This window comes from Bipolaris oryzae, assembly GCF_000523455.1.
Source record: "Bipolaris oryzae ATCC 44560 unplaced genomic scaffold scaffold_143, whole genome shotgun sequence".
Taxonomy (NCBI): domain Eukaryota; kingdom Fungi; phylum Ascomycota; class Dothideomycetes; order Pleosporales; family Pleosporaceae; genus Bipolaris; species Bipolaris oryzae.
In genome coordinates, this window is record NW_006911419.1 from 48,587 (window position 1) to 74,950 (window position 26,364).

Sequence of the window (26,364 nt, forward strand, 5' to 3'; positions counted from 1 at the left end):
TGCTCTGCGGGAATGGATACAAAGGCCAATGGCCTAACAAACCCCGGTTAGTGGCAGCCGCGGATGAGCTAGCCTAGCAAAACTACAGGCTCCACTTCGCGAGCGCGGGCATCTGATAATATTCCGGTCAGAACATTACACAGTAAGACGACTAAGCCTGATTGCCATGTCCAAGTATTATCCCCTGGTGCTACACTCCACCTCGCTTACTGATTAGCGCGCACTAGTCGCGTGGTCTTTTCGGCTTTTCCAAATTCGAAAACCCAGACAGTGCGGCTCCACCCCAGTTCACTGTACACCCGATCAAATATACGTGCAATCCTCATAAGACAAGCATTTTATCTCTTCTTGATTGCCTTGCACAACCAGGTTCCTACTGAAAATACACAAAAACCACGTCGTCTTCCGGGTTTTGCTGCGAGAGATATCTAGGTCTTGGCACGGGATCGACAAGTCCCCACTATCCGCCACCAGCGGTTACCCCACGGCATCTGCCACTTGGTAGCTCCTTTAAAAGAACACTCTTTCCTCATCTTACCTTCATTATTGGCCTTTTACCTCCGAACCGCACCGGAATCCTCCAATCACGTGCGGAATCATCATGGCCGCCAATGAGCAGGATACCACGGGACAGATTCTCCAATGGTACTCCAATCTCTACAGTCGCCGGGTCGACCTGGTAGGCGACTTCGCAGGGAGCGAGAGATTTCTCGTACACGGTGAATCACTCCTACTCCAGTGTTTTAGCGACCCACATCTCGACTTCGACCCAGGCTACCAATTACTACACGCCTCGTACACTGTCGAGAAATATCTGCAGGGCCTCCTGTCCCGCAGCTGCAACTTTCACATTGCTTTCTTTGACGAGCACCAGGAATTCTGTGTGCCTCAAGATGCCTCTCCCGCCATTAGCGAGAAGTATCTGCTTGCACGAGCAGCCATCATTCGTCATCTCAAGGTCAATCTGCCAGACGCCGTCCCAGAGACTGAAGTGCACACTTTCCCTTCAGCTTCTTCAGATGAGTTTGCAGAATACCTACGTGCTACCGATATCTACTTTGTGCTTTGTCACGATGGAGCTTCATTCACAGACATCCGCAAGAGGATGTTACTACACAAGGACCTCGGCTCTCTTAAGGACGAGGACCCAAGTGTAAAGGACCGTCATCAAAGCTACAAATCATCATTTCGCTCTTTCATCTACAGTATGATGCAGCGCGGCTACAGCGCGGCGCTCGTGAATGGACTTGAGTGGCAGGACACAAAGGTGGTCACAACAGTCTTGGAGCACGCACGTTCCCTGACCCTAGACGTCTCATCAGCAGTAAGTATCCACTAAGCATGAGTACCATTATGGCGCGTTCTACGTTACTCAGTAATAAAGTGCTAACACAAATTATAGAATCATCATCCTGAGAGGAATGTCACCGATATTGTCGATCTTTCCCACATGCGTGGTTTCCTACAGACAATCAGGGAATCCTGTGATCAGCTTCTGACTGAGCGTGAGTATTTGACAGTACTTGTCGCTTCGAAGCTTTCAGCTTCAAACGCGAATCTGTCATCTATTCTACTACAACAAGCAGCAGCCCTTTCAGAACTAGCTTTGTCTGAGCGCGTACTGAAACATCAAGAAATTCCTGAAGAGATCAACCACTTCATTCTAGAGTTTTGTCATGAAGCGCGCAGGTTCATCAATAGTCCGGCATGGGCAGAAGCTTTCGTTGGTCATCCCGATTGTGACTTGGCTGACCTTATTGACGGACGATTGCTCGCTTCTTATGCCTGCAAGGCTTCGCCAAAGCCCAATGAGCATTTTGAGGTCCTTCTGAAAGCCACAAAAGCTCTTAACAATCTTGATATCCCACTGCAACCAAACACGTCCTCTGCTGCAGAAAGCTCACCCGAGACCAGCAGTGACGACGAAAGCTTCAAATACAAGGTTCTTCCCTTCTCGAACGATGTCTTCGACCCTCATCTAGCCCCAATCCATCTTGAAGTAGCTCGGTCGAGTGGAAAATCAGACCCGACATCGGCTACCATCTTTCGTGAAGTCACACATTGGCACAGCCAAAAGTCTTTGAACCAAAAGGCGAAAGTGGTCGTAGAAAAAGATCCAAAGATTGCGAAGAAAGCACTTCGCCGGAACCAGTTTTTCATGGCTGAGATGACTTCGTACGCTGCCAGTCTGACGAATGCTGTTGGTAAAGTTCTAGACCCAGAGACGATTACCCTCGGAGACAAGGCAAAGCCTGCTCCATCGAACACCGAAAACAAAAGACCGAAACAAGTGCAGAGACAAAGCACTAAGAACATCAATGCCTCAAAACAAGCCATGCTGGACAGTATTGCAGCAAGCTCTAAGCGCAAAGATGAAGAGAATGCCAAGCAATGGTATCAGGCCTGGACAGTTTCTTGCGCAGGATTCGAAAAGCAGGTTGACCTGGCGTCTCGGTACAACAAAGCCAGGCAATATTTGGCAGACCGCAGCGAGGCTCAGCGTCAGGTTATTGGTGCAGATGTGCGCATCTACATGCTAAACGTTCTCCTAGAGATGTGGGTACGTTACTGCCGTGACAACGTGAAAGACAAGGGTCTGTATGTTGCAGCACTCTTGTTCGATACTGCACGGACTCTCTGTAACCATGAGACTGTTACCAAGACCATTGCGATATGCCTCAAAGCTACTATCGAGCGATTGAAGCTGCCGAAGCTTCAGGTGCCGTCGGCTCAAGGCGATCGGAAGCTGCCCTTTAAATTTGTAAGTTGATCGATGCTTGCGCTGCTTGTATAGGCTTGCATGATCCAGAGTGTTTTGCTTATTTCGAATTGCTGATGCTGACTTTTACAGGCACTGGAAGACACTTTGGTGTCCGATCTTGCTTTGACGCTGTCCCCAGAAGAGTTCCAGCTTCTTCACTGTGGTCCTTACTTTGATAGGACGATCGACTCTGCTCCAGACTCTCGTGTACCATTCGAGCCAGACGCGTGGCAACGACGGGTGCTGGATGAGATTGATGCTCGTCGAAGCTTGCTCGTCATTGCGCCAACTTCAGCCGGTAAAACCTTCATATCGTTTTACGCGATGAAGCAAGTCTTGGAAGCCAACAATGAGGATGTCCTGGTCTATGTTGCACCAACAAAAGCACTTGTCAACCAGATCGCCGCCGAAATCCAAGCTCGATTTTCGAAGAATTACAAGTACAGTCAATCTGTATGGGGTATTCACACACGAGATTACCGTATCAACAACCCAACTGGATGCCAGATCCTGGTAACAGTACCCCATATCTTGCAAATTATGTTGTTGGCGCCCAGCAATGCCAAGGGCTGGTCTGAAAGAGTCAAATGGATCATCTTCGATGAAGTTCACTGTATTGGGCAAGCCGAAGATGGATTAGTTTGGGAGCAATTGCTGCTCATGGCTCCTTGCCCTATCATCGCTCTCTCTGCGACAATTGGTAATGCAGAATCTTTCAACGACTGGCTCTCAGCTAGTCAAAAAGCTGCTGGTAATGAGCTGGTGATGGTTCAACATCCGCACAGATACTCTGATCTTCGCAAGTTTGTCTATACGCCGCCTCCGAAACGTGACCCAACGAGCTATTTGCCTCTGCCGGCTAACCGGTCATTTGCTCAGCTCGGTCTCGACGAGCACGCAGATTTTGCATTCCTGCATCCAGTTGCCAGCTTGATAAACAGAAGTCGAGGTCTTCCCAGCGATCTGTCTCTCGAAGCTCGGGACTGTCTCACTCTCTGGCAGACTATGTGCAAACATCAAACTGATGAGTACCCTGTCGACAAGTCACTCGACCCCTCTAAGATTCTCCCTACCATTATCAAGAAGGCAGATATTATCAAATGGCAAGATGGCCTCAAGAAAATTCTCACCGCTTGGATGGCGGATGAGGCATCGCCTTTTGAGAAGGTGCGCAGTGACCTCAGCAGTTCCATCGACCGTATTCAGGAAGCATCGCCCACCGATGAAGTCAAGGAAGACAGTGCCGAAAACGGCGGAGAGGTGGACGAGCTAGGAATGGAGATCAACCATGATATTTCCAGCATACTACCACTGCTAGCCGATCTGCAGCAACAAGATGCGCTCCCAGGTATCATCTTCAACTACGACCGTGCGATTTGCGAGAAGATGTGCCGAACACTCATGAAGCAACTTGTAGATGCCGAAGTTGCCTGGAAAGAAACAAGTCCCAAGTGGAAAATCAAGCTGCAACAATGGGAGGACTGGAAGAAAGAGGTGCAGAGACGAGAGAAGCAGGGTCTCCGTGGAGATGCCTCCAAGGGCATGACCAAGCAAGATCAAATGAAGGAGGCGGCTAATGTTGAAGTTAGCGCTTTTGCCTCGTTTGATCCGAACAAACCTCTGGATGGATTTCACTTTGCCGATCATAAGAAGTTGTCCCAGGAGGAGTTTGCTGTACACGCAAAGGAGCTGCGTTACCGTGGTGTAGAGGAATGGCTGATTGATGGCCTCATGCGTGGAATTGGAGTCCACCACGCTGGTATGAACCGAAAGTACCGGTACTGTGTCGAAATGCTTTTCCGCAAGGGCTATCTGCGCGTGGTCATCGCCACTGGTACTTTGGCCCTGGGTATTAATATGCCATGTAAGACTGTGGTCTTCTCAGGAGACTCCGTCTTCCTAACAGCTCTCAACTTCCGTCAGGCAGCTGGTCGTGCCGGTCGTCGTGGTTTCGACATGCTCGGAAACGTCGTCTTCCATGGCGTGTCACTCAGCAAGATTCACAAGCTCATCAGCTCCCGACTGCCTGACCTCAATGGCCACTTCCCTATAACCACTACTTTGGTTTTGCGGTTGTTCACCTTGCTGCACTCATCAGGAAACGCGCCTTTTGCCGTCCGCTGTGTTAATTCCCTGTTGTCACAACCACGACTGTATCTGGGTGGAGAGGATGCGAAGATGACAGTGCTTCACCACTTGCGATTTTCTATCGAGTATCTCCGCAGGCAGTATCTTCTTGATGCGCAGGGTACCCCCCTCAATTTTGCTGGCGCTGTCTCACATCTCTACTTTACAGAGAACTCATCGTTTGCATTCCATGCGCTATTAAAAGACGGATACTTTCATGAGTTGTGCGCCAAAATCGACACAAACAGGGAGCATGTTCTACGTGAGCTCATGCTGACGATGTCGCACTTGTTTGGCCGAAGGTACTGTCGACAGGCAGATGAAGAGTACGTCCAGGAAGTGGTCAAGAAGAGCCCATCAATTGTGTTCCTACCAGCAATGCCAGAGACAGCCACCAGCGTTTTGCGCCGTCACAACAAGACTACACTCGATATATTCACAGCCTATGTGCGTACGTTCGTCGAACAGCATGTCCAACAGCCAGACAACACTCTGCCCCTCACCGAAGTCACCGTCGGCAGCAAGACTCCAAGCTCTGGTGCGACCCAGCCCCAAAATATCAAGGCTCGCTCAACATTCGTCGCTCTATCTGGTCATGACGACAAGTTCGAGTCTCTCCACGACCTCTGCTCCACCAGCCGTTCCGGTGTCTTCCTTGAAGAAGCCGTCGTACCCCACGTCGGTCTCTACCCCGAAGACTCGGAACTTCCCCTAAACGCCTACCTCTACGACTTCTTTCAACACGGCGACGTCGAAGCCCTGATCAAAGCCAACAAGATCCGGCGCGGCGACGTCTGGTTCGTCCTCAACGACCTCAGCATGACGCTCGCCACAATCACCACCAGTCTCTCGAGCTTCCTGGGTCTCGCCACCGAATCCGACCTCGACTTCATCGACGTCCGTGGCGGCGGCGACGACGAAGAGGAGAACCGTGAGGACAAAATGCTACCCAGTGATACGGCCACGGAAGCCAGCGCCACCACTGCTGGCTCCTCAAACAAGGGCGCGTTCAAGCAGGAAGTCACGATCCAGCCGAAAAAGAAGGCGAAGAAGAAAGTCGAAGAGAGCTGGGAGGATGAAATGGGAAGTGAAGAGGAGGAATCGGAAGTCGAAGAGAGTTGGGATGCTGAAGAGGATGAGGACAAGGAGCCGCCGGCGTGGGAGGAAGGGGAGGGACTGCTGAATGTGCTCAAGGCGTTTAAGGCGCTCAAGGAGGAATTTGATATGAAGTTTAGGGCTATGTGGGCTTAGTTGGGCTGGAAGTTGTGGTGATGGTGGGTGGAGGGAGGGAGACAGAAGGAGGAAAGAGGAAAGAGGAAAGAGGAAAGAGGGGGAAAAGTTGGAGCATCTTGTTATGGATTTTTGCGAAACCAAGACTGTACGTAGATGATGATTATGAAGAGAGAAAATAAGATATATGACATAGATGATGATGAATAAAAAGAGTGTATGGAAAAGCTGCTTGGGAGTTTTTTTTTGGAATCTGAGCAGGTCTTGTGAAAATTGTCTTTGTTGTACGCTTGCCGTTATCAACAGTAAACTTAACATATATAAGTAGCAGACCAGACAGTCACGATAAGCTCTTGTTGTCTCGACTCGACAGAGAAGCATCTAGTACGAATGAATGAATTTCTTTCAACAACGCCCGCGAAGAGTGGTTGGTGTATCTAGCATACGCATACGCTGATCATAACAGCAACGCAAGACCGAAAAAAAACAGGAAAAAAAATCATAAAAACCTCCAACAGAGGGCGGGCAAGTTCTAATTTGCATTTGTTATTGCGTTAAAACTCGCCTCCACCTCCACCCAAAGCAGCAGCACCCCAGATACCGACCAAGCCCCAGACACCGACTCTCCAGCCTCTCCATAGGCCATGTACACCCTGGCCCTTCCTTGTACGGGGTGGTCGCGAGAAGCCCATTGCTTTTGCGCTTGCTGCTTTAGCCGCGCTGGGACCCGAGACTGAGATGCCTTCCTCACGGACGATGAACCACAAGGTACCCAGAACGCCCCTATACTGGCCGGGGTCGACAATAGTATCGAATCCGTTGTCGTTACTCGGCCTGTCCAGGCCGTAGGCTGGGCTCTTTGAGCGGCTGGGTGGAGCCTGATATTCTTGTGCAATACGCTGTGCCTCGTATTCTTGTAGGACGGCGACCTGGCCGCGGCGGAGAACTGTCTCGAGGGGAAGACGGATGAATAGTTCGGCGGTGGAGGAGAGGAAGGTGCTGAAGGAGTAGGTAGCGGGGGTAAGGATAGGGTCGATGCCTAGTGTTGAGCGGAGGAAGAGAGGGGTGGATGAAGAGACGAGGGTGGGCACGCAGGCGTGCATTATGGTTGCGGGAAGGAGGGCGGGGGAGACGGAAAGAGAGGGGAGGAGGGAGAGACATGGGTATATGGAGCGCGGGGAGGAGGAGATGGGTGTGATGATCAGGCGTGTTCGCACTAGATCGAGGGGTGCGAGGAGGGTAGCAGCAATGGCTGTTGCTGCTACAGCGACACCGAGGGATGTCAACGGGTTTGGACTGTCGAGCACATCGAGACCCCCGATGCCGCTTCCTGCTGCCCCAACGAGCCCAGGGTCTGGTATATTGAGCAGGGCTGAGATCAGACTTCTAAACCAGCCCTCAGTCGTCTTGAGCAGGAAGTTGTAGATGAAGGTGCAGTTTGTGCCCTTCCACACTCCCCAAGCTGACTCTTTCTGCCATAACTGCCCTATCACTTCGAGAAGAGAGTCTGCCCGCTTGAGTTCTAGTTTCCTTAGCGACGATGGTGGGGGTTGAGTTGGTGTCCGCGAGGGGGATCGACTATCGAGTCGTCGATGGCGCCTCCGCGGGGACCTCGATGGCGAGTCGTTGGGCGAGTATGGCGAAGTGGGATTTACGCGCGGTGCTGTTGTGGTGAAGTATCCCGGAGAGTCCTCGTCAGACTCTTCATCTGAGGGTGGGAACTGCACGGTTATTTAGCCCACATTCACATGTCAGACGGGGGTGTCATTGACAGAGTACCTACATCCTCAAACTTTCCACTGGCAAAGCTCCCTGGCCCTCTCCTATGACTCCATTCACCAGCATCCTTGAGCGCAGAAAGCTGTCCCTTGGCCTCGTGGATCTGCAGTATCGTCTTCGCTACCTCGAACGGCTGGGCAAGCAGCACACTTGTGTAGTTCCACAGTGCATGGTCCAGCAGTTTCTTTGCATGGCCAGCTATTGTGGGCGATGTCTCTGGAAAGTACGCGTCATAGTCGAGATCTGAAAGAATGTCGCGTGCCTGGCTGCCCAGACTCGATTTGTTGCTGGGGGCAGGTTTGAAGGCGGGCGGGAGTGGTGACGAGACGGTCTGGTTCTGCGGAACCTCTGGAGGCGGGCCAATGGAAGGTGGGATGTAGTATGGCCTGAGGGGGTTTGGGGCATCGCGCGAGGAGGCCATGGTGAAGGCGGGGTATGGGGGAGAGGAAGGGCCTTAGGGTGGTGCCCGCTGTCGGTTTTGTTTTCTGAGTGCTGGTGGTGGATGCATGCGCTTTCAAAGAGAGGGACCAGGGTGGGGCGGTCTGTGCTGCCAGCATTTCGTCGTCGACGTCTCACAGCATTCGGAATTATCGGCGGCTTCGTTTGTTGCGACTTTTACCCCAGCAAACATTTGCTCTTTTGCGCACTCGCCCCCTGAGCTCTGCCATCTTCTCAATTGTGCGACCACATACACACACAATGGCGGCGAACCGAGCTTGCTGGATGTTGGTGGAGGGACGGATAGCAGGCGCGAGAAGCGCCTTGTCGACTCCACTGACATCGTCCAGCCATTGGGCGGCCATGACATGCCAGAGAGGGATGCATACGCAGAGGGCGGCCACGTCTCTACCACGGCAATTCAAAGTAACCACTCCAAAAAGTCCCTCATGGCTGCGAAACAGCCGACAATTCTCAGCCAGTCATGCACCCCGCCACGGTCACCTCGACCCTCCTAGGCCTGGGGAGGAGTGCGTTTTCACTGTCTACTCTTGACTCATAGATCCGGTCGCTAACAGTACCAGACGAAAGGTCACATTCATAGACAAGGATGGTCACTCCTCGACCTTTGAAGTCGCCGACGGCGACAACCTCCTCGACATTGCTCAAGCAAACGACATAGAAATGGAGGGCGCCTGCGGAGGCTCATGCGCCTGTTCGACCTGCCACGTTATTGTCGAAGACGAAGCCTACTACGAAAAGATGGAAGAGCCTGATGATGACGAAAACGACATGCTCGATTTGGCCTTTGGCCTCACTGAGACGAGCAGACTGGGTTGCCAAGTCAAGATGAGCAAGGAGCTGGATGGGCTGGTAGTGCGGTTGCCGAGCATGACGAGGAACTTGCAAGCTAGCGATTTCGAGAGCAGATAAATGCTCACAACATATCGAATCTAGGCCCATTTGATCAAGGTGCGGAGTGAAATTTAGTAGGGGATGATCTGATGATCTGATGATCCCAGCCAAAGTGCCAGATACGGAGCTGGGTGGCATTTTTCCGGTTCTTCGTACATACACAACATTTGGTACAAAGCATGTATAACATCAACACTCTGCTTGCATATGCACTGGCGTAGAGGACGACTCGGAAAACGCTTATATAGTAAATGGTATCATGAACATTCTAAACAATCCTTTGTCCTGCTTTTATGCTTCAGCAATCTGCTCCTTCTTCTGCCCTCCAGTGAGCATGTCGAGGAATCCCTGCTTGCTCATCTCCTTGACCTTTTCCTCCCTCTTGTCCATGCCGACTACCATGCCCGCCTTGCTTTCCCTTTCGGCCTGCTCACCCTTCACCTGGGCTGCTCTCACTGCATTGAACAACTTGATCACACCCTTTTGTGCCGTCTTTCTGAGCTCCCTCTCCTTTGTCGATGTCGCTTCCGTGCTGACGCTGGGATCATTCAGTCCTAGAACATCCCTGATGCGACCCTTATCCCGCGCAGCCTTGCGCTCTGCAATCAGTTGACGGCGCACCTTCTCGGTAAGCTTCGAGTCGGCAAGCTCGCGGTTCGCTGTCGCTGCATCTTTCGAGCGCGACAAAATAGGCTCTGTGCGTTTTGATGTCGACAATTTCGAGCCCAAGATTCTTGAGATGGAGTTTGCAAAGGCCTCGGGGTCGTTGCGCTTGCGGACTTTGCGCGCAGCAGCGGTAGAGGTTTCAGAGACAGAAGAAGCTTCTGAGGCATCGGATTCTGAGTCGGCAATGGAAAACTCGTCGGCTTCAGGTTCAGAGTCGTCGTCGTTGTCGTCTTCGGCGTCGCTTGGCAGTGGGGCTGCGTGATCGACGGGAGCCGTCTTCTTCAGCGCAGACTTTACTGGCGCCTTCGCTTGTATACTGGCTTTAAACTTGGGCTCAGGCTTCGTCGATGGCGCGGCATCCTCTGCTTCGTCCTCATCGTCACTGGCTGAAGATTCCTCGGCCGCAGCTGCTTGTTGCGCTGCCTTTTTCGCCTCAAACTTTGCTTGTTTTCTCAACTGCTGCTTGGAAAGTTCTGGCTTTCCCGGAAGAGTCGCATTGGCACCCGAGGGCTGGAATGGCTCGTCTGGCTCTTGGCTGCTTCCTCGTGCTGGGGCGTCGCGCGCAGCACCTTCTTCTTCGTCGGACGAACTGTGGTAGTGCTTTTGCTTCTTGATCTTTCTCTTTTCCTTCTTGGGTACCTTTCCTCTGAGCTGATCCTCGGTCCGTCTCCGCTTCAAAGATGTGTTGACCATTGTGACTGTGGTTGTGTAGATGTGGATGTTGAAAGGCACTGCGCGGTCGCAGAAAAAAGTTCCAGATGATCGGCGTTAGGGACACCAAAAGGCCGACGGCAGGGCAAAGCGCGCCCCGCCATGCCTGCATTCCCCACAGAACACCACGAGAACATCACCGACCACCCCCCACGCCTCGCACCCCCATCTCCCTAACAAAATCCCTACACAACCGCCGCTATGGTGCTTCAAGATCTCGGGCGGCGCATCAATGCCGCCGTCACAGACCTCACGAGGTCGCCCAATCTCGATGAGAAGGTGTGCACTTGACAAAACAGCAATACCTAACAGGTGGCTAATATGCGGAAGGCTTTCGATTCCATGGTCAAGGAGATCTCTAACGCCCTCGTCGAAGCCGATGTCAATGTCAAACTCGTCATGAACCTGCGACAGTCGATAAAGCGCGCTGTCGACTTCAAGCACCTTGCGCCGGGTGTCAACAAGAAGCGCCTCATTCAAAAGGCCGTCTTCGATGAGCTCGTCAAGATGGTTGATCCGCATGCCGAGCCTTTCAAGCCGAGAAAGGGGAAGTCGAACGTCATCATGTTTGTTGGTCTCCAGGGTGCGGGTAAAACGACAACATGTACAAAGCTGGCGAGATGGTACCAGGCAAGAGGCTTCAAGGCGTGTCTGGTCTGCGCAGATACATTCCGTGCCGGTGCATTCGATCAGCTGAAGCAAAACGCCACAAAAGCAAAGATCCCATACTATGGTAGCCACACGCAGACAGATCCCGTAGTAGTGGCGGCTGAAGGTGTGGAGAAGTTCAAGAAAGAGCGCTTTGAGATCATCATCGTGGATACCTCTGGACGACACAGGCAAGAGAAGGACCTTTTTGACGAGATGGTGCAAATTCAGACTGCCGTCACGCCCGATCAGACTATCATGGTATTGGACGGAACTATTGGTCAGGCTGCGGAATCCCAAGCTCGCGCTTTCAAGGAGGCAGCAGACTTCGGAGCAATTGTCATCACCAAGACCGACGGTGCGGCAGCAGGTGGCGGTGCCATTTCTGCAGTCGCAGCAACACACACCCCCATTGTCTTCCTCGGTAATGGTGAACACATGTTGGATCTCGAACGCTTCGCCCCACAAGCCTTTGTTTCTAAACTGCTAGGAATGGGTGACGTACAAGGTCTTGTCGAGCACGTTCAATCACTCAAGCTCGACCAAAAGGACACAATGAAGCACATCACTCAAGGAATATTCACCATCAAGGATCTCCGCGACCAGCTCTCTAACATCATGAAGATGGGTCCTCTCTCCAAGATGGCTGGCATGATTCCTGGATTGGGCAGCATGATGGGAGGCATGGACGACGAAGAAGGCGGCGCCAAACTAAAACGTATGATCTACATCTGCGACAGCATGACTGAAAAAGAACTCGAATCCGACGGCAAGATGTTTGTGGACCAGCCAACCCGCATGACACGCATAGCCCGTGGCTCAGGCACGTCAGTGCGCGAAGTTGAGGAACTGCTCACCCAACACCGCATGATGGCAGGCATGGCGAAGAAGATGAAGGGCGGCATGGCCAACATGCAAAAGGCACAGGGCGCTATGGGCGGTGGAAACAAGCAGCAACAACTCGCCGCCATGCAGAAGCGCATGCAGAGTATGGGTGGCGCAGGAGGCATGGGCGGAGCGGGAGGCGGTATGCCAGATCTCGGAGCTATGATGAAGATGCTCGGCGGCGGGCGAGGAGGCGGAGGCGGCATGCCGGATCTCTCGGCCCTCGGAGGTATGGGTGGTATGGGTGGTATGGACATGGGTGCTATGATGAAAATGATGGGCGGCATGGGCGGTATGCCTGGAATGGGTGGCGGTGCGAGTGGTGCCGGCCAAGGCAAGGGAAGGAGATAGTAAACCCCCCACTTTTGTTTTATCCAGATGGTATGGATTTCTGAATTTGGATGCATAGCCACGGCGTTGGGGGGTGGGGAGTCTACTATTCACCACATGGGTGCTCGTGTTGATAGATGTTTTGTGTATACGGGATTGATTTGGTACATGTCCATGGTGGGTATTACGAAAATTTGGGATCACTAGAGCAGCTTTCCTGGTCACTTATGTATATCATATTTCCCAACACTCTATACCGTCTATACCATCTATACCATCTATCCCTGTCTATTTCTCGCCCTCCACCTTTTCCCCTTCAAACACGAACCCCAACTCCTCCAGCGTCCTGACCTCTTTCCTCGCCTCACCCCTAGCTCCAAACGCCTGCCTAATCTTCGGAAAATGCTCGCGGCACCAAAATTGCCACTCTCCCCAAACTGGCGGCTTCTTGCCTTTCCCTCCATTTTCCAATCCTTCCTTGTGCTCCGCTTGCGCTGCCCACGCACTCATCTCATTGATGTACTTCCCATCCTTTGGGAAGTTGAGCAAATGGAAATTTCGACCTGAACCCATCTCTTCTTCCACTGCCTTCTCCCAGTCGCGCATTGTAGCAAGGGGAGGTAAATCAAGACGCCCCGCATACACGCGCGCCAGCACCGCAGCCTGTGCTTCCGCAATGGGGAAAGGGATTACACGCTGATTTAGCGCTAGGAACGACAAACTGGGTCTTGGTGCGTAGAATAAATGCTGGAATGTATGGTTTACCTTTTCCCCCGTTGTAATCAGTTTTGGCTCGACGGATTCCAGGAATGGTAGACTGTAAAAGTACCCGGTGGCGAAGACAATGGCGTCGATGTCGTGGGCTTGAGATCCGTCTGCGAATTCGACACCGCGGGTTGCCGGTAGGAAACGAGCTATAGGTGGTACTTCGTGGCGTCGCTGATCGGCTGAAGCGGCACCGTGGGTTGTGCTGAAGAGGGATTGGGAGCGCGTGGACCAGAGGAGGGGGAGGGTGCAGGTAGAGGCGATTTGAGCGCTGATGTCGGCCCCTGAGGCGGAGTTGCCGATTACGATTACTTTCTTTGACGTGAAGTCTGAGGCGCGGCGGTAGTATTTTGAGTGCGTGATTCGACCTGGGTGGTGGGCGGCCCAGTCTTGAATACCCGGGATGGAGGGGATGGAAGGAACGATGAAGTGGCCGTTTGCTACTATGACTGCGTCGTAGACTTCGGAAGTGGACTCGTTGGTTAGGAGGTTTTTGGTTGTGACGGTCCAGGGGCTGGTGGGACTGTTGGGGTCGACGGGTACGACGTTGGTAACTTGAGTGCAGTATTGAACTAGGTCTTGGACGTCGGTGGAGTATTCTTCGATGTATTTTAGGACTGTTTCGTGGGTAGGGAAGAGCTGGCTGTCAGATGGCCAGTTGAGGTCTTGAAAACCCATTAGCCCGCGGGGAATGTTGGTCTCAAGTGTTTCGTATATTGGCGATAAGAAAGAGGGAGTCTTGAATGTGTTATCGGCGCCATTTATTCCAACGTCTCCGTTGGTAACCTTTTCTTTGGGTTGCCATTCCGGTTTCTGAAAGTCCTTGTTCGGGTTCGTTTGGGGTATGTCGAAAAGGTTTTCGTCTCGCTGCTCGCCAGTGTAGATCCATATCCCCCCAGGTCGACTTCTCTGTTCGAACAAGACAATTTTTTCAAATGCCTTCTCGGCCCTCAGGTACTTTGCTGCTATCACACCTGAAGGACCAGCGCCGACTACTGCTACTGTCCTTGCTCTGATCAATACCCTATCTCCATCAGAAGCCATGGCGTTGCGTTGTGAGCCGTGGAAATATCGCACCACGTGCTGCAGGGAGAAGCCAATGGATAGGTAGGCACTATGTTGGCATACGGGGTATCCCCGCAAAAACCATGTAAGCATACGTAGGAGCGCTGTCGTAATCAAGACCAGATATCGAAGCGATAGTGACGGAAAGAAGAAGGTTTCGGCGCTGGTCGGAACGATGTCGGAAAGCCCGACTAGTAGACGATCACCGTGGTGGCTAACGAATGGTAACCTGACCTCGTGGCCGGCACTACCCCTCTCAACGCTGGATCTATGCTCAGGCTCAGCTTGGGTCAATTAATTCGCGGCAGCTAGTCAACATTCCGATTGGCAAGATACGTACTTAAGTCTTGGAGCAATGCTTCGCACTTTGTCACTCGCGCGTTTCCCCGCCGCATCAAGAGCTCGACCCCTCCGCAGGTTCTCAATCAAAGCGACAACCATGGCACCACTACGAGCTGGCTTTGTGCCCGGTAAGTTTCGATGAAGATATGGAAGGCTTCATAACTAACTACTCAGAGCACTTTTGTACCCCACTAGAGTTTGCAAAGAAGCACTATGGCCTCGATGTAGATCTCATTCCTTTTCCTTCTGGCACCGGTCACATGGTCACCGCCATCCAGGCTGGTGAGATTGATCTTGCCGTTGGTCTGACAGAAGGCTGGATCTCAGCACTGGGCAAAGCACAAGCTGCCAAGCAAGACGCAGGCTTCAGAATAGTCGGCACATATGTCGAAACACCGCTATGCTGGGCCATCTCAACTGGGGCGAAGCGGGATGAGCTGAAGGGCGTTCAAGACTTGAAAGATAAGAAAGTAGGTGTTTCAAGGATTGGCAGCGGGAGTTATGTGATGAGCTTCGTGCTGGCAGACCAGAAGGGCTGGCTGAATGCATCCTCCGATAGCCCTCCGTTTCCTGTGGAGATACTCAACACGTTCAAAAACTTGCGCGATGCTGTTAATAGCGGCACAGCAGACTTTTTTATGTGGGAGCACTTTACTTCGAAGCGCTATTATGACAATGGGGAGATCAAGCGCATTGGCGAAATCTACACTCCTTGGTCGTCATGGAAGATTGTTGCGGCAAACCATCTACTCACACCGAAGAGCGGCAGCAAGGCCCCACTCGCGCCAGAGTTAGAGGATGTGCTGGAAAAGGTGAATAAAGGCGTGAAGCACTTTGAGGAAAATGCGGAAGAGGCTGTTAAGTTTATCATCACGAAGCTCGACTACTCGGAAGAAGACGCTAGGGAATGGCTGAAGACGGTAAAGTTCTCACAGCAGGTAAAGGGTGTCGACAAGGCAGTCGTCGAAAAGACTGTTGGCATATTGCAGAAAGCTGGCGTGTTGGGCAAAGATGTCAATCAAGCAGACATGATTGCACTCGAGCGTGTCGGAAACTGAGTCTTTACTGTGGTCCTCACATAAAACCCAGTCCTTCCAAGTTGCTCATCTGAAACATCAAAAGAGCTTACTGTTTATTTGTAGTTGCCCATCAAACAAGATTTTGAATCAAGAGCTCACTTTCACAGGGTAAACGCGATGTTGTGCAGTTCAGTGACAACCACATTGTTTGCAAGGTTTCGATGCTAGTCAACAACGGCAAACGCGACATGGTGAATTCATTACGATCGCTCAGCTTTGTTCCATTACATAAAGGGTAAATATATATATATATATATATGTATGTGATATTCCTACCTCAATCTTTGTGGCAACAGGGCAGTCACCCAGTTACTAACTACATATACCGTAGACGTCACCTAAGCCTACCCAGATACTGTCTAGGGCCGACAAAAGAAGTAGCCAATTACTGTAGACCTTGATCTCAGCTACAAAGATGTCGGCAAACGAGAAAAAGCTGAATTTGTCTTTCCTCGACCGACAATCACACATCCGCGTATACGGCCGCTACTATATCGTATTTCCTTTCCCTGACAACAAACGCGCAGATGAAGCCATCGATTCACTCCGCCTGGGTTTCAAGGAGGTACTGAAGCGGTTCCCTTACCTTGCTGGAACGGTAAATATGCCATTCATTGCCAGTGATTGTCTTCAGGTACTTTTCCCTGATCCTATAGACCCAGAAGCAGAGGCGGCCCGTATTTTCACTACAAACTTAGATGAGGCTGCCAACACCGATTATCACTACTCCACACTTGAAACGACGCATTTCTTAGCAGAAAAACTTCCTGCAGAGGTCTTTTGTCCCGCTTTAATTAAAAACCATCCTGGGCTCGACGATGATGACCCATATGCAGAACGAATGACTAGTCTGAAGAGGGGTCCACTCCCTACTTTTGCTACCCACGCAACCTTTATACCTGGAGGCTTAGTCCTGAGTGTTTGGTTTTACCACGCTATCACTGACGGATCTGGCAACGCGAAAATCCTAGAGGTATGGAGTGCGGCTGTGAAATCTTCGAATAACTACACTCGAGAGACAGGACACGGTGAATTCAGCTCAAATCTAATCACAACGGACAATGCTACAGATGCCAATCTTGCTAGGGGGGATCTCGCTACCCTTGCACAAAAGTTGAACGTTGGGCCTACTGATCCACAGACTGAAAAAGTGCTGCAACGTTCAGCAAATGCAATTCATGAGCTACCCTACAAAGTCGTCACAAAGATGTTTCGCTTCCCAAGTTCGGTTATCACTAGTCTCAGCAAAGCCACGTCTCAGCACACAGAGAAACACATAACCCACTTCACTTCTCTAGCAGGACTAGTCTGGGCTAATATCGTTCAAGCCCGCCTCCCAGGGTTCATCGCGTCCGGCAACACCAAATCAACCTTGGCCGTCATCGTCGATCTCCGGAAACATCTCGCTGGACCCTTCTCATCTTCTGACTACCTGGGAAATCTAGTAGCCTCCAAGATGCCTACATGGGACCTTTTCCAAAGCGGTAATAGCATCACATGTCAAAATATTTCGGTACAAACCGACTTAGAAGACGAAGTAGAGCACCCCATGCTCCTTCCCATCGTAAGCGTCGCGCGCCTCCAGATCAATATCCAGAGCCTCGCTTCTTTCATTACAGATATCGATGATGCCGTCCACGGCGTCAACGAGCAATGGATTGGCAGGAAATTCAATCAGATCCTCGCCGATCCCACCCAAGTCGACCAATCCTGTCTCAAGTTCGGTAATGGACCTGATCTCTACATTACCAGCTGGCAGCATATGGGCGTGGATCGCGAGTGGTGTATTCCTGGCACCTCAGATGCCCAGCCCGCTGCTATTCGGCGCGCGGCGTGGGTGAGTGAGGGTGGTATCGTAGTGTTGCCCAGGAAGAAAGATATAGAGGGGAAGGAATCGGCGGCGTACGAGGTTTTGGTCAGTCTTGCTGAGGAGGATATGAAGGGGTTTGAAGATAGTCTTGCAGAGGGTAAGTGGTTGGTGGATAGGCAGTAGTGGTGTTTCGGCATAGTCTGAGGGCGTACGGATGGAATGGAGTAATTGGTAGCCATGTTAAAATGCTGGGTATTTTCATCATTAGATTGATAGAAGTTCATTACAAAGTATCTCTGATTTAAGTGTAGATATCCATTGCAAGTTCATGTTCAGAAAGCTTCTAATTCTCTCCTACCACTTCTTATTGAGAGTTTCATCTGTCATGTTTGCATGCTTGGCCAGCTGCCAGCATCTCACCATGAAAGATTTGCAGATATACACTGTGTTCATTTCATTGGCTTCTCACACACAGAGTCTAGCCTTCAGTCAAATGGGATAAACTAGATTTAGATGCTTCGATAGTAACAGCACCTGAGAGAAAACCGATCAAAGTGATCACTAAAAGCGCCAATTATGTCTCACTACAATCCAAGGTGTATCTTGAGGTGTCTCATGAAGCGTCTTGTATTTCCCTCGAACGTCCTGGCTAGTATGGCCCTATGAAATTGTTTTTGCAATCACACGCTTCCACGGAGTTGTGTCTAACAAAATTCGAAATAGATTTTGCTTTTGCTGGAAGGACATAGAGGAGATCATTGTAAACATGTTGGAGAGGTCTTCATATCGCACTATGTGTTGGGTGAGCATCCAACAAGCAAAAGGTATTGAAGAAATATTGCCAGGACCCGCAATCTTCGAGACATGGCTATAATGAGTACCAGAAAAGCAGTGTCGCAGACCATAAAACCTTTTTTGAGAGATAGGGCACAGTAGGGGGTTTACAAAGACTTAGCAGAAATGAAAATTTTGGATAAGTTCAACAAAAGGTGATCAGATCTATCTTAACTACCAATGTATATAATGAATCTCTTGAAAATTCTATACATAGAAGAGCTCGCATATATTCTGACCAGGAGCATGAAAGCATACGTCTCAGAAGATTAGATCATCTTGTTTTTAGAGGCATTTCATATAAACAACAGAGGGAACACATTGGGTGATCACAAAGAATACAAACGGGTTGAGAAATGGGCCTTGTGTCATCACCGCAGTTTGAACAAATCCAAAACCGTCTCGATGTGCCTGTCCCTGAGATTTCAAAAAATTTCGTATCGCGATAATCAGATCCAGTGGGCTTTGTTTGCTTTGACTGGCTGGATGATGGTCCGACGTCCTTGCCAGGCGGTGTTGTGACATTTCTGGCTCCAAACCAGGACTTAGCATATCTTCCTGCAGTTTTTGCTGCAGTTGCTCCAGCTGTTATCAAGGAAATCATTCCCGTTCCACTGTGAGTTTCTATCTTGAGTGTCTCAACGTCTTGCTGCGGGCCAAAAGAAGGTTCGTTTGGCGAAGAGACCTCCACCTGAGGTTGCTTTGCGCGGAGACGAGAACTGAGGGTCGATGTTTCAAGTGGCTCTCCGACCGGTGGTGATGCTTTGCCTTGTACATATGGATTGAGAGATGGTGACTTGGGATTTGAGCCAAACTTCCACAAATAGGGCTGGGACGGCTCTAGAAACGGCTCCCCAAGGCTTTCAGGTAGTAATGCATCGTCACTGGTGATACTTGGCGAGTTTGGTGCATGATCTGGTGGATTCGTACGGTTCGTATGCGGTGGGGAAGCCAGTACACGTGGTTTTTCAGTACTGGCTATTTGATATGCGTGTATAGGGTCATCTATTGCCTCTTCGATATGTATCCAGACGGATTTACAGTGGGCGGGATCTTGGAAATCGAGTAATAGTGCCGTCCCATTCTTTTGGGTACAGAGAAGTGTTGCTTCTCCCGCCCTTCGACATTCAATGCCCTTGCTTAGCTGCTCTCTTAATAACTGGTTATGAGGCTCATTCTGATCTACAACGACGAGATATATGCCTCCTGCGAAAGACTCGAGTTGAAGATAGCCGCCCATTATGGTAGTATCACCCTCGAACGACCGCTTGGCTCGTTTAATGGGATATCGAACATAGTTAGCACGGCCCGGCGGTTCTTGGCCATGATCTTGCTCCTTCTCGTCTCGGAGTTCTCTGGTGTCCTGTAGGTCCCGCGACTCTTCTGATTCATAACCCGAATTTTTTGCACCATGCTCGCGTATCTCGCGTGCCTTTTTACTCAAGAGCTTGGCCATACTCTCCACATACTCCCGGATATGCTGCCACTCTTCTGATCCTTCAATGATGGATTCTTGTTGAAGCTCGTGGAGTTTCTTGTCCACAAGTTCTCTGATCTTTTGCTGAACAGGCCACTCGTTTGGTTTCCATTTCGACGGGTTCTGTCCACACTCGCGGATTTCCATATCTAAGATATCACTGATCTCCTGTAGATTCTTTGGGTCTCTTGAATCCCAGTTCAGTGGTGGAACGTCTGGTTGTGGCCGTGGTTGCGCATTTAAATGCAGCGATGAGGGCGGGTTGCTTGGCGATCGAGCTGGTTCTGGCTCCCTTGGGGATGTCGGCTCCATTTCATTGATATTAGAGGGCCTTTCTATACTTGTTTCTGACTCGGCATCTGGTTCTACTGCAGGTGGTAAAGCCAAAAGAGCAATATCTTCCATATGTCTCGCAAAATGTGTCAAGATGGCGCTCTTTCCATCTCCTGTGAGATCCAAACAAAGTGGACATTCAATCGCTTCCCATGCGGGTCCAAGGTTGTGTTCGAGTTCTAGATGATTTTTCCAAGTTTGGAGGCTAGTAAATGCGGTTGCGTTGAAGTGGCATTCACGATAGAAGCAGTTGTAAGGTCGCAAATCGCCAAAGAGGTGCTTTCTGTTCCAAATGAGTACAAGCTTGATGAATCGTGAGGTTCGACATACCTCCATTCCCGATTATTCTCTGCCCGTACGATTTTTGCGCACGCGATACACTCAAAGGGCTGACCATTTTCCCCTTCTGCTGGCAGCGGTGGGATGCGGACTCGCTCGCCACCCGATATGCTCGTCATGAACGATACAGTCGACTCCGCATACGATGACTGTGATTTTGCGAGAGAAGTGCCAATCCCTGAGTCCTGAAATTCAGAACTAAGGCCAGTGGATTTGGTGGCAAGGGGTGCTAGTAGGCCCTGTAACTCAGGCGTCGCAGCGGTGTTGTTGTCGCGTTCACGCTGCATACGTAAGAAACGCGACCAGCTGATTTTGCCCAAAACCTGCACTAAATATACATCAGCAACTGGATACTTCGCTTGTATCAGATCAGTGTGATAGTCGTGCGCAAAACGCGGGCCCAATCCTACCACGCCAGGCTCATCGTCGTGGGATTCATCTGGAGCTGGGCATTCCAAGGCAGTGCCAAGACCAATTAAGCAGTTTATGTATGTCTTTAATCTGCGGATCATCACATCTACTCGTGTTGGTAAATTGTCTTCTTCTTCATGATCGTCGCCACTGTCGCTTTCATCCTCACTTTCGCTCTCATCGGTAGCTTTCAAGTACCATTTCCATTCACGATAAAGCTCTGAGGCTGTTGTTTGTTGACGTTGGACTGAGGCATCTTTCACCTGCGGCAAGACAAAATTCGACATTCCTGTTCTAATCAGTACTTCCCGTTGCATGAATAGACATTTGAATCACCGTCTAACAAACATCCGCACAAATGGATCAGGATCTCGACGGTGGCTTGTCGAATTTCCGTTGACCGCTTGAGGCGATCGTCAAGTCTTCCTTCAGATACCCCATAGCCATGCTCCCAGAGTTGTAACGTGGCGTAGCCTTGCCGGAGTGTGCGGTTTCCAGGTGTGCTGATCCATGTAGGACTGGAGTGTTGTATCAAGTTTCGAAGCAGCCCGAGGCATGTATCAAACATGTGGGCTATCATTCCATGGTCTCTCTCTGGCCTCGAATATATCTCCTGTTGCCACCTCTCAATGTTTTCCCTACTTATCTGTGAGCTCAAGGCGATTGAAGTCATTGGTCAAAATTCGCATCAAGTGTCGCTCGTAACTGAGGCCCGAAGGTGAAAAGAACGATCGGGGTTTTGGAAACTCGACTTCAGGGGTGCAGTACGCAGAAGTGGACGGACTGTAAGATTCAAATAGTTTGTTTTGTTGTTCATCGACAGCACATCAGGCTGAAGCGGGGCTGTGTAGTGTGCGGGGCTGTGCATGATGAAGCGCTTTCGCAAGACGTCTATCCAGCCGCGATCAGACTGCCACATTGCTCTTCCATGCTTCTCTTTTCTTTGTATTCAGACCTCTAGGGAGATATCCGGTATGGAGATAGCCGGTTTAGTAGTTGGCATTTTACCTATCCTTTTGGAAGTTGTCAAGTCCTACTCAATGATATGTGACAAGATACGCACATTCCGCCGCTGCACTCGAGAGCTTGAGGATATTTTTATGGAATTTAAAGCCATAAGAGTAATTTTCCTAAACGAAGTACGGTTATTACTGGGTTCGATTCAAAACAAAAAGCAAACAAAGGTTGACCTTAAGGACTACAATAACCAAAGGTGGGTAAACCAAGAGACTGAAGACCAATTGAGAGCAATACTTCAAGACAACTACGACGTTTGCGGGGAGATCATTCAACACACCGGTCTATTTCTTGAGGATATAGCATCAGAACTGGAAGGTTTTGATCCCTTTTTGAGCCAGAAGTTACCGGTTCGTCCTGACTTCAAGCATACTAGGATCATATGCTAATCTTGTCGTAGACTGAGTCTTTTAAGACAGCTTACAAACGTTTAAGCAAACCGCTGAAGTTTACATTCAACAAGTCGAGATACGAAAAATGTCTAAACAGCCTGCGAGATCGGAACAGTGAGCTAATCTCGCTTCGGTCGCAAGTTGTTGCTATTGAGCAGCAGGAAGTTCCTTCAGGTATCTGTATCCAACATGTCAAACTGCCCGATCGATTCGAGACGATTCAAACCGTTTCTCGAAAGCTTCACGAATCTCTTTGTGGAGTTTGGCATTGTGATCAGCCTGCGCACTGCGGACATGACGCTAAACTATGCCTTGATGCCGATGTAAACCATGACGTAACCTTGGACCTTGCTATATCTTGTCGCGAGTCCAGCTATGTAAATTCTTCTAGGTAAATATATAGATGGCTTTTCTTGGTATGCGCTAATCGCCCTCAGCTCGCCACTACCAGAATCTACAATCTGGCTATTCGTACAATCGACAAGTACGTCTGCAGACACACTACCAAACACGTCCAAGATCCAGGAGAGTGCTGATATGTGCTCCGAATTAGCACTCGAACTACTCAATCCTGTCGTCTCGAGCTCTTCCAAGACTTTGAAGAAAAAGGCATCTTGTGATCTTTCGAGAGACTCAGCTCTTAAGAAAAAGGCTCGGCGTGTACAATTCCAAGTACCTACACCACCACTTCCAACAAAGATCAACACAGATGTTACTGGTACGCTATTCACATTCGGAGTTGATCTTTGCAAGACAAAGAGTATTTGTGACTATCTGCGAGAGTGTTATGAGGCACGGTTGCTGAAGTCGGCAAAGGAATGTATTGGCTACTTGGAGAGCGCGCACATGTACAAGCATCTCTTCTACCTCAAGGAGAGAGCAGCGAAGCCGCAACTGGATAATTCGGCAACTTCTACTATATCTACAATCCAGGACGCGCTCAGAGAGGAAATGTACGATGCTTTGCAACCCAAGGATCGCTTGAAGCTAGCACATAGACTGGCAGTTGCAACTTTACAGTACAACGACACCCCCTGGCTTCCTGAGCGATGGCGCCTAGGAGATCTTGGCTATCTTGGATCAAGATCTTCATTCAACGTCGAAGCTCTCAAGACCTTACACTTCAACTCGCAGATATCACGACCCACTACCGTAGCAGACGGACAAATGGAGGACCTACAGCAAAACACTGGAACGATCTCAGAACAAACACGTTACGGTATCAACAACACCACGCTATTCTTCCTAGGTGTTGCAATGCTCGAGATCGCCTACTGGACGCCGATTGAAGAAAAGATGACGAATATGGACGAGAACAATCCAGTTTTCGCTGCTCGCAGACTTGTTCTAGATGGAAGGATTCCATTGGGTCCAGAGTACCAGCGAATCGCACAAAAATGTCTTGAATGCAACTTTGGGTTCGGGAACAAGCTGAGCAATAAGGGGCTGCAGTCTGCAGTATACAACGACGTGGTATGTCAGCTAGATGGGATCATTGAAAGGCTTGAGAAGCTGAGTGTGTGAAATTTGGCTTGATTTCTTGCGTTCGTTGACCAAAAGGGGGTTGGCACAACAGTTCTTTTCTTCTATATCTTCTATCACTACAATGCTAAGGAATCATCTGGATCCCTCCAAGTTCACTTCAACCCACTCTAAACACCAAGAATTACAACACCAAAACACTCACTCCCCGAAACAACCCAAAATCTACTACAAACCCTCCTCCCGCCTCACCTCCTTGACTCACTCCTTCTAATCCACCTACAGCCCCCAAATCCCAGTATACACCTTCCTACCTATCTACCACCCAGAACATCACATCAACCCAGCCAAACCACCACAAACATCACAACGCAAAATGAAAAACGAAAAACAAAAAACGAAACAAATACCTCCAACTTACCCATATCCCACAGCTCATACGCCTAGAACTCGCATACCCACGATTCATACACCTTGCAATCAATAGCACCAAATCCAAGTAAAACACAAAACCAGGTAAACTACCCTCCCCCCCCCAGAGACCACCCTAACCTTTTTTTGTCCTCCTTTTAGTTCAGTATAAAATACACCATAGAGACGCGCTGAAGAAAAAAAGGAAGAAAGAAAGAAAGAAGTTTAGCAAGGCTGGGAAAGGAAGGGATGTAAACATATGAAGACATACACACACACATATATATGAAATATCCAAATGTCAAGATAACATATCTAGAGGGGGGGGGGTGGAGTAACGAACATAAAGTATCTCACTGCAACCACATAAAATTAAGTTTGACAACAGCATAATATACACACACAACGCACAGTCATTTTTCTTTGCACATGGCATAAAGGCCCTTGATTTCATGATACAATACTGTACAACAGCGGTACAAATCCCCGTTCACATGCACCAGAAGCTGCCAACCTACCTCTTCTTCCCCCTCCCAACCTTCTTCTTCCCCCCCGCCATCGCTGCCGCACCTCCCTTCTTCTTCTGCCCCTCGGCCGTCCCCAGCGCCGCCTTCTGCCTCAGATACACCCTAACCACATTCTCCACACTACCGCGATCATGCTTCACCGTGCGCATATACGTCAGTCTAGCGCGTCTAGCCCGCTTAGCAGCCCGCTGCACAACTTCAATCCCTTCAACCAGCGGACTGTAAATCTTATACCACATCTCCACCCCCACGCGGGTGAGCTGGCCGCGGAGCAAGATGGCGGTGTCGGCGCCCCGGCGCCGGATGTTGATGCAGACGCCAGCGAAGGGGTCGCCGGAGCGTTGGCGGACAAGCAGGATGTCGCCAACGCGCGCGCATTCTGGGTTGTCTTTTGCGAAGAGGCGGGTGCGGGCGCCGGTGGGGTCGAGGGTGCTGATTTGCGTAGCGGTGACGGCGGCAATTGGGTGAGGACAGGTTTTCTTGATGTTGCGTGCGGATTGCTTGAAGATTGGGACGCCGAATTGGTGGCCTGGGGGTGGTGGCGGGGTTAGCAATTGGGGTTTGTTATAGAAGGTGTATGGATGCGTACTCAATGTGTGGTTGACGTTCTTTTGCTTCATTACGGCTTCCCACTTTGCACTTATCGGTTTGGACGGTTGTTTCCGCCTTGTGTGTGTCTTCAATGCTCCATCGATAGGCTGGCCGTTCTCGCCATAGTATTCGGGGTACAATGCCCTGTGCAGGCGCTGGCTGAGATCCTCTCGTGGTAATCGTTGTTCACGCTTGGCGGGCGGAGGAGGCGCTGTTGTAGGAGCGGCGTCGACTACGACCGTCTCGGTGCTTGCATACCGTTTGCATCGTATGGAGCGAAAGGCGACACGCTGGGCGGTGGCCCGCGTGCAGGGGATTGCGACTGACATTGGTATGCGGAGTCGGATATCATGTAACATTGGGGTTCAGCGTCAAGAAATTCGAGATTGATTATGTCAGCACAGATCTATCTAACGTGCTCCACCAGTAAGCTGGGCAAACCAGTAAGCTGGGCACCCCACCAAACCTGACGCGACTCTCTCCGTAACCACCACCATGCCGCGACAACAACGCTCTATANAGACCTCTCGTGAAGGCAGAATAAGTCTTGCTATCGCGTCTTATCGTAATAATTTAAAACAATCTATCTACGCTCTTACAAAAGCGTATAATATGCTATAATTAATACTATATGCCCGCGTCTAAGGCACCTAGCCACGATTAGAGATAGTCTCTATTAACTAAAAGCTATTACTTATTAAAGAGCAGTCTCTCGTATAATAGATCCTAGCCCTTAACCAGCGTGGTTTTCTACTGTATATTATTGACGTGCGACGAATGGCAGACGTATTACTTACTACGCGTAGCTAAGATCTACCTTTATAGCCTATTAGTAAGAACTAGGTATTACGCTTTATCTAAAGCTAGCTAGAGCTTTAGATAAAGTAGACTAGAAGACTACATAGTTAGCGCGCCGCTTACGAGGATCCTATCGCGATTATAGCCTAGTTTAAGCTAGTAGAGGAGACGCGCTAGACGTATAGTATTCTAGACCAAGAT

At 50.1% G+C, this 26,364-nt stretch overlaps 12 protein-coding genes across 12 annotated transcripts; 6 read left to right on the forward strand and 6 right to left on the reverse strand.

The window, feature by feature from the left end:
- Positions 1-601: 601 nt before the first annotated feature.
- On the forward strand, positions 602-6,139 carry COCMIDRAFT_103478 (uncharacterized protein; the record flags this gene model as incomplete). The annotated part of the gene is made up of 3 exons (XM_007692853.1): positions 602-1,324; positions 1,403-2,761; positions 2,852-6,139. 3 exons carry the CDS (start codon positions 602-604, stop codon positions 6,137-6,139), a joined length of 5,370 nt encoding a protein of 1,789 aa, XP_007691043.1.
- A 533-nt stretch (positions 6,140-6,672) lies between these two features.
- Positions 6,673-8,318, reverse strand: COCMIDRAFT_103483 (uncharacterized protein; the record flags this gene model as incomplete). Its single annotated transcript, XM_007692854.1, has 2 exons — positions 6,673-7,839; positions 7,902-8,318. The coding sequence occupies 2 exons, from the start codon at positions 8,316-8,318 to the stop codon at positions 6,673-6,675; spliced, it is 1,584 nt and encodes a 527-aa protein (XP_007691044.1).
- A 166-nt stretch (positions 8,319-8,484) lies between these two features.
- On the reverse strand, positions 8,485-8,700 carry COCMIDRAFT_103515 (uncharacterized protein; the record flags this gene model as incomplete). The annotated part of the gene is made up of 1 exon (XM_007692855.1): positions 8,485-8,700. One exon carries the CDS (start codon positions 8,698-8,700, stop codon positions 8,485-8,487), a length of 216 nt encoding a protein of 71 aa, XP_007691045.1.
- Positions 8,699-9,268, forward strand: COCMIDRAFT_103479 (uncharacterized protein; the record flags this gene model as incomplete). The annotated part of the gene is made up of 2 exons (XM_007692856.1): positions 8,699-8,865; positions 8,920-9,268. The coding sequence occupies 2 exons, from the start codon at positions 8,699-8,701 to the stop codon at positions 9,266-9,268; spliced, it is 516 nt and encodes a 171-aa protein (XP_007691046.1).
- Positions 9,269-9,541: 273 nt separating this feature from the next.
- On the reverse strand, positions 9,542-10,609 carry COCMIDRAFT_103493 (uncharacterized protein; the record flags this gene model as incomplete). Its single annotated transcript, XM_007692857.1, has 1 exon — positions 9,542-10,609. The coding sequence occupies one exon, from the start codon at positions 10,607-10,609 to the stop codon at positions 9,542-9,544; it is 1,068 nt and encodes a 355-aa protein (XP_007691047.1).
- A 219-nt stretch (positions 10,610-10,828) lies between these two features.
- COCMIDRAFT_7982 (uncharacterized protein) lies at positions 10,829-12,511 on the forward strand (the record flags this gene model as incomplete). Its single annotated transcript, XM_007692837.1, has 2 exons — positions 10,829-10,906; positions 10,958-12,511. The coding sequence occupies 2 exons, from the start codon at positions 10,829-10,831 to the stop codon at positions 12,509-12,511; spliced, it is 1,632 nt and encodes a 543-aa protein (XP_007691027.1).
- Positions 12,512-12,778: 267 nt separating this feature from the next.
- On the reverse strand, positions 12,779-14,299 carry COCMIDRAFT_103469 (uncharacterized protein; the record flags this gene model as incomplete). Its single annotated transcript, XM_007692858.1, has 1 exon — positions 12,779-14,299. The coding sequence occupies one exon, from the start codon at positions 14,297-14,299 to the stop codon at positions 12,779-12,781; it is 1,521 nt and encodes a 506-aa protein (XP_007691048.1).
- A 376-nt stretch (positions 14,300-14,675) lies between these two features.
- On the forward strand, positions 14,676-15,720 carry COCMIDRAFT_103470 (uncharacterized protein; the record flags this gene model as incomplete). The annotated part of the gene is made up of 2 exons (XM_007692859.1): positions 14,676-14,790; positions 14,837-15,720. The coding sequence occupies 2 exons, from the start codon at positions 14,676-14,678 to the stop codon at positions 15,718-15,720; spliced, it is 999 nt and encodes a 332-aa protein (XP_007691049.1).
- A 436-nt stretch (positions 15,721-16,156) lies between these two features.
- Positions 16,157-17,734, forward strand: COCMIDRAFT_103472 (uncharacterized protein; the record flags this gene model as incomplete). The annotated part of the gene is made up of 1 exon (XM_007692860.1): positions 16,157-17,734. One exon carries the CDS (start codon positions 16,157-16,159, stop codon positions 17,732-17,734), a length of 1,578 nt encoding a protein of 525 aa, XP_007691050.1.
- Positions 17,735-20,198: 2,464 nt separating this feature from the next.
- COCMIDRAFT_51464 (uncharacterized protein) lies at positions 20,199-21,618 on the reverse strand (the record flags this gene model as incomplete). Its single annotated transcript, XM_007692861.1, has 3 exons — positions 20,199-20,478; positions 20,526-21,234; positions 21,282-21,618. Coding segments are annotated over 3 exons (1,326 nt in total), but the record flags the coding sequence as incomplete, so codon positions are not given.
- Positions 21,619-21,919: 301 nt separating this feature from the next.
- Positions 21,920-23,878, forward strand: COCMIDRAFT_7987 (uncharacterized protein; the record flags this gene model as incomplete). The annotated part of the gene is made up of 3 exons (XM_007692838.1): positions 21,920-22,312; positions 22,363-22,745; positions 22,792-23,878. The coding sequence occupies 3 exons, from the start codon at positions 21,920-21,922 to the stop codon at positions 23,876-23,878; spliced, it is 1,863 nt and encodes a 620-aa protein (XP_007691028.1).
- Positions 23,879-24,761: 883 nt separating this feature from the next.
- On the reverse strand, positions 24,762-25,694 carry COCMIDRAFT_103491 (uncharacterized protein; the record flags this gene model as incomplete). Its single annotated transcript, XM_007692862.1, has 2 exons — positions 24,762-25,303; positions 25,364-25,694. The coding sequence occupies 2 exons, from the start codon at positions 25,692-25,694 to the stop codon at positions 24,762-24,764; spliced, it is 873 nt and encodes a 290-aa protein (XP_007691052.1).
- Between the last annotated feature and the right edge of the window lie 670 nt (positions 25,695-26,364).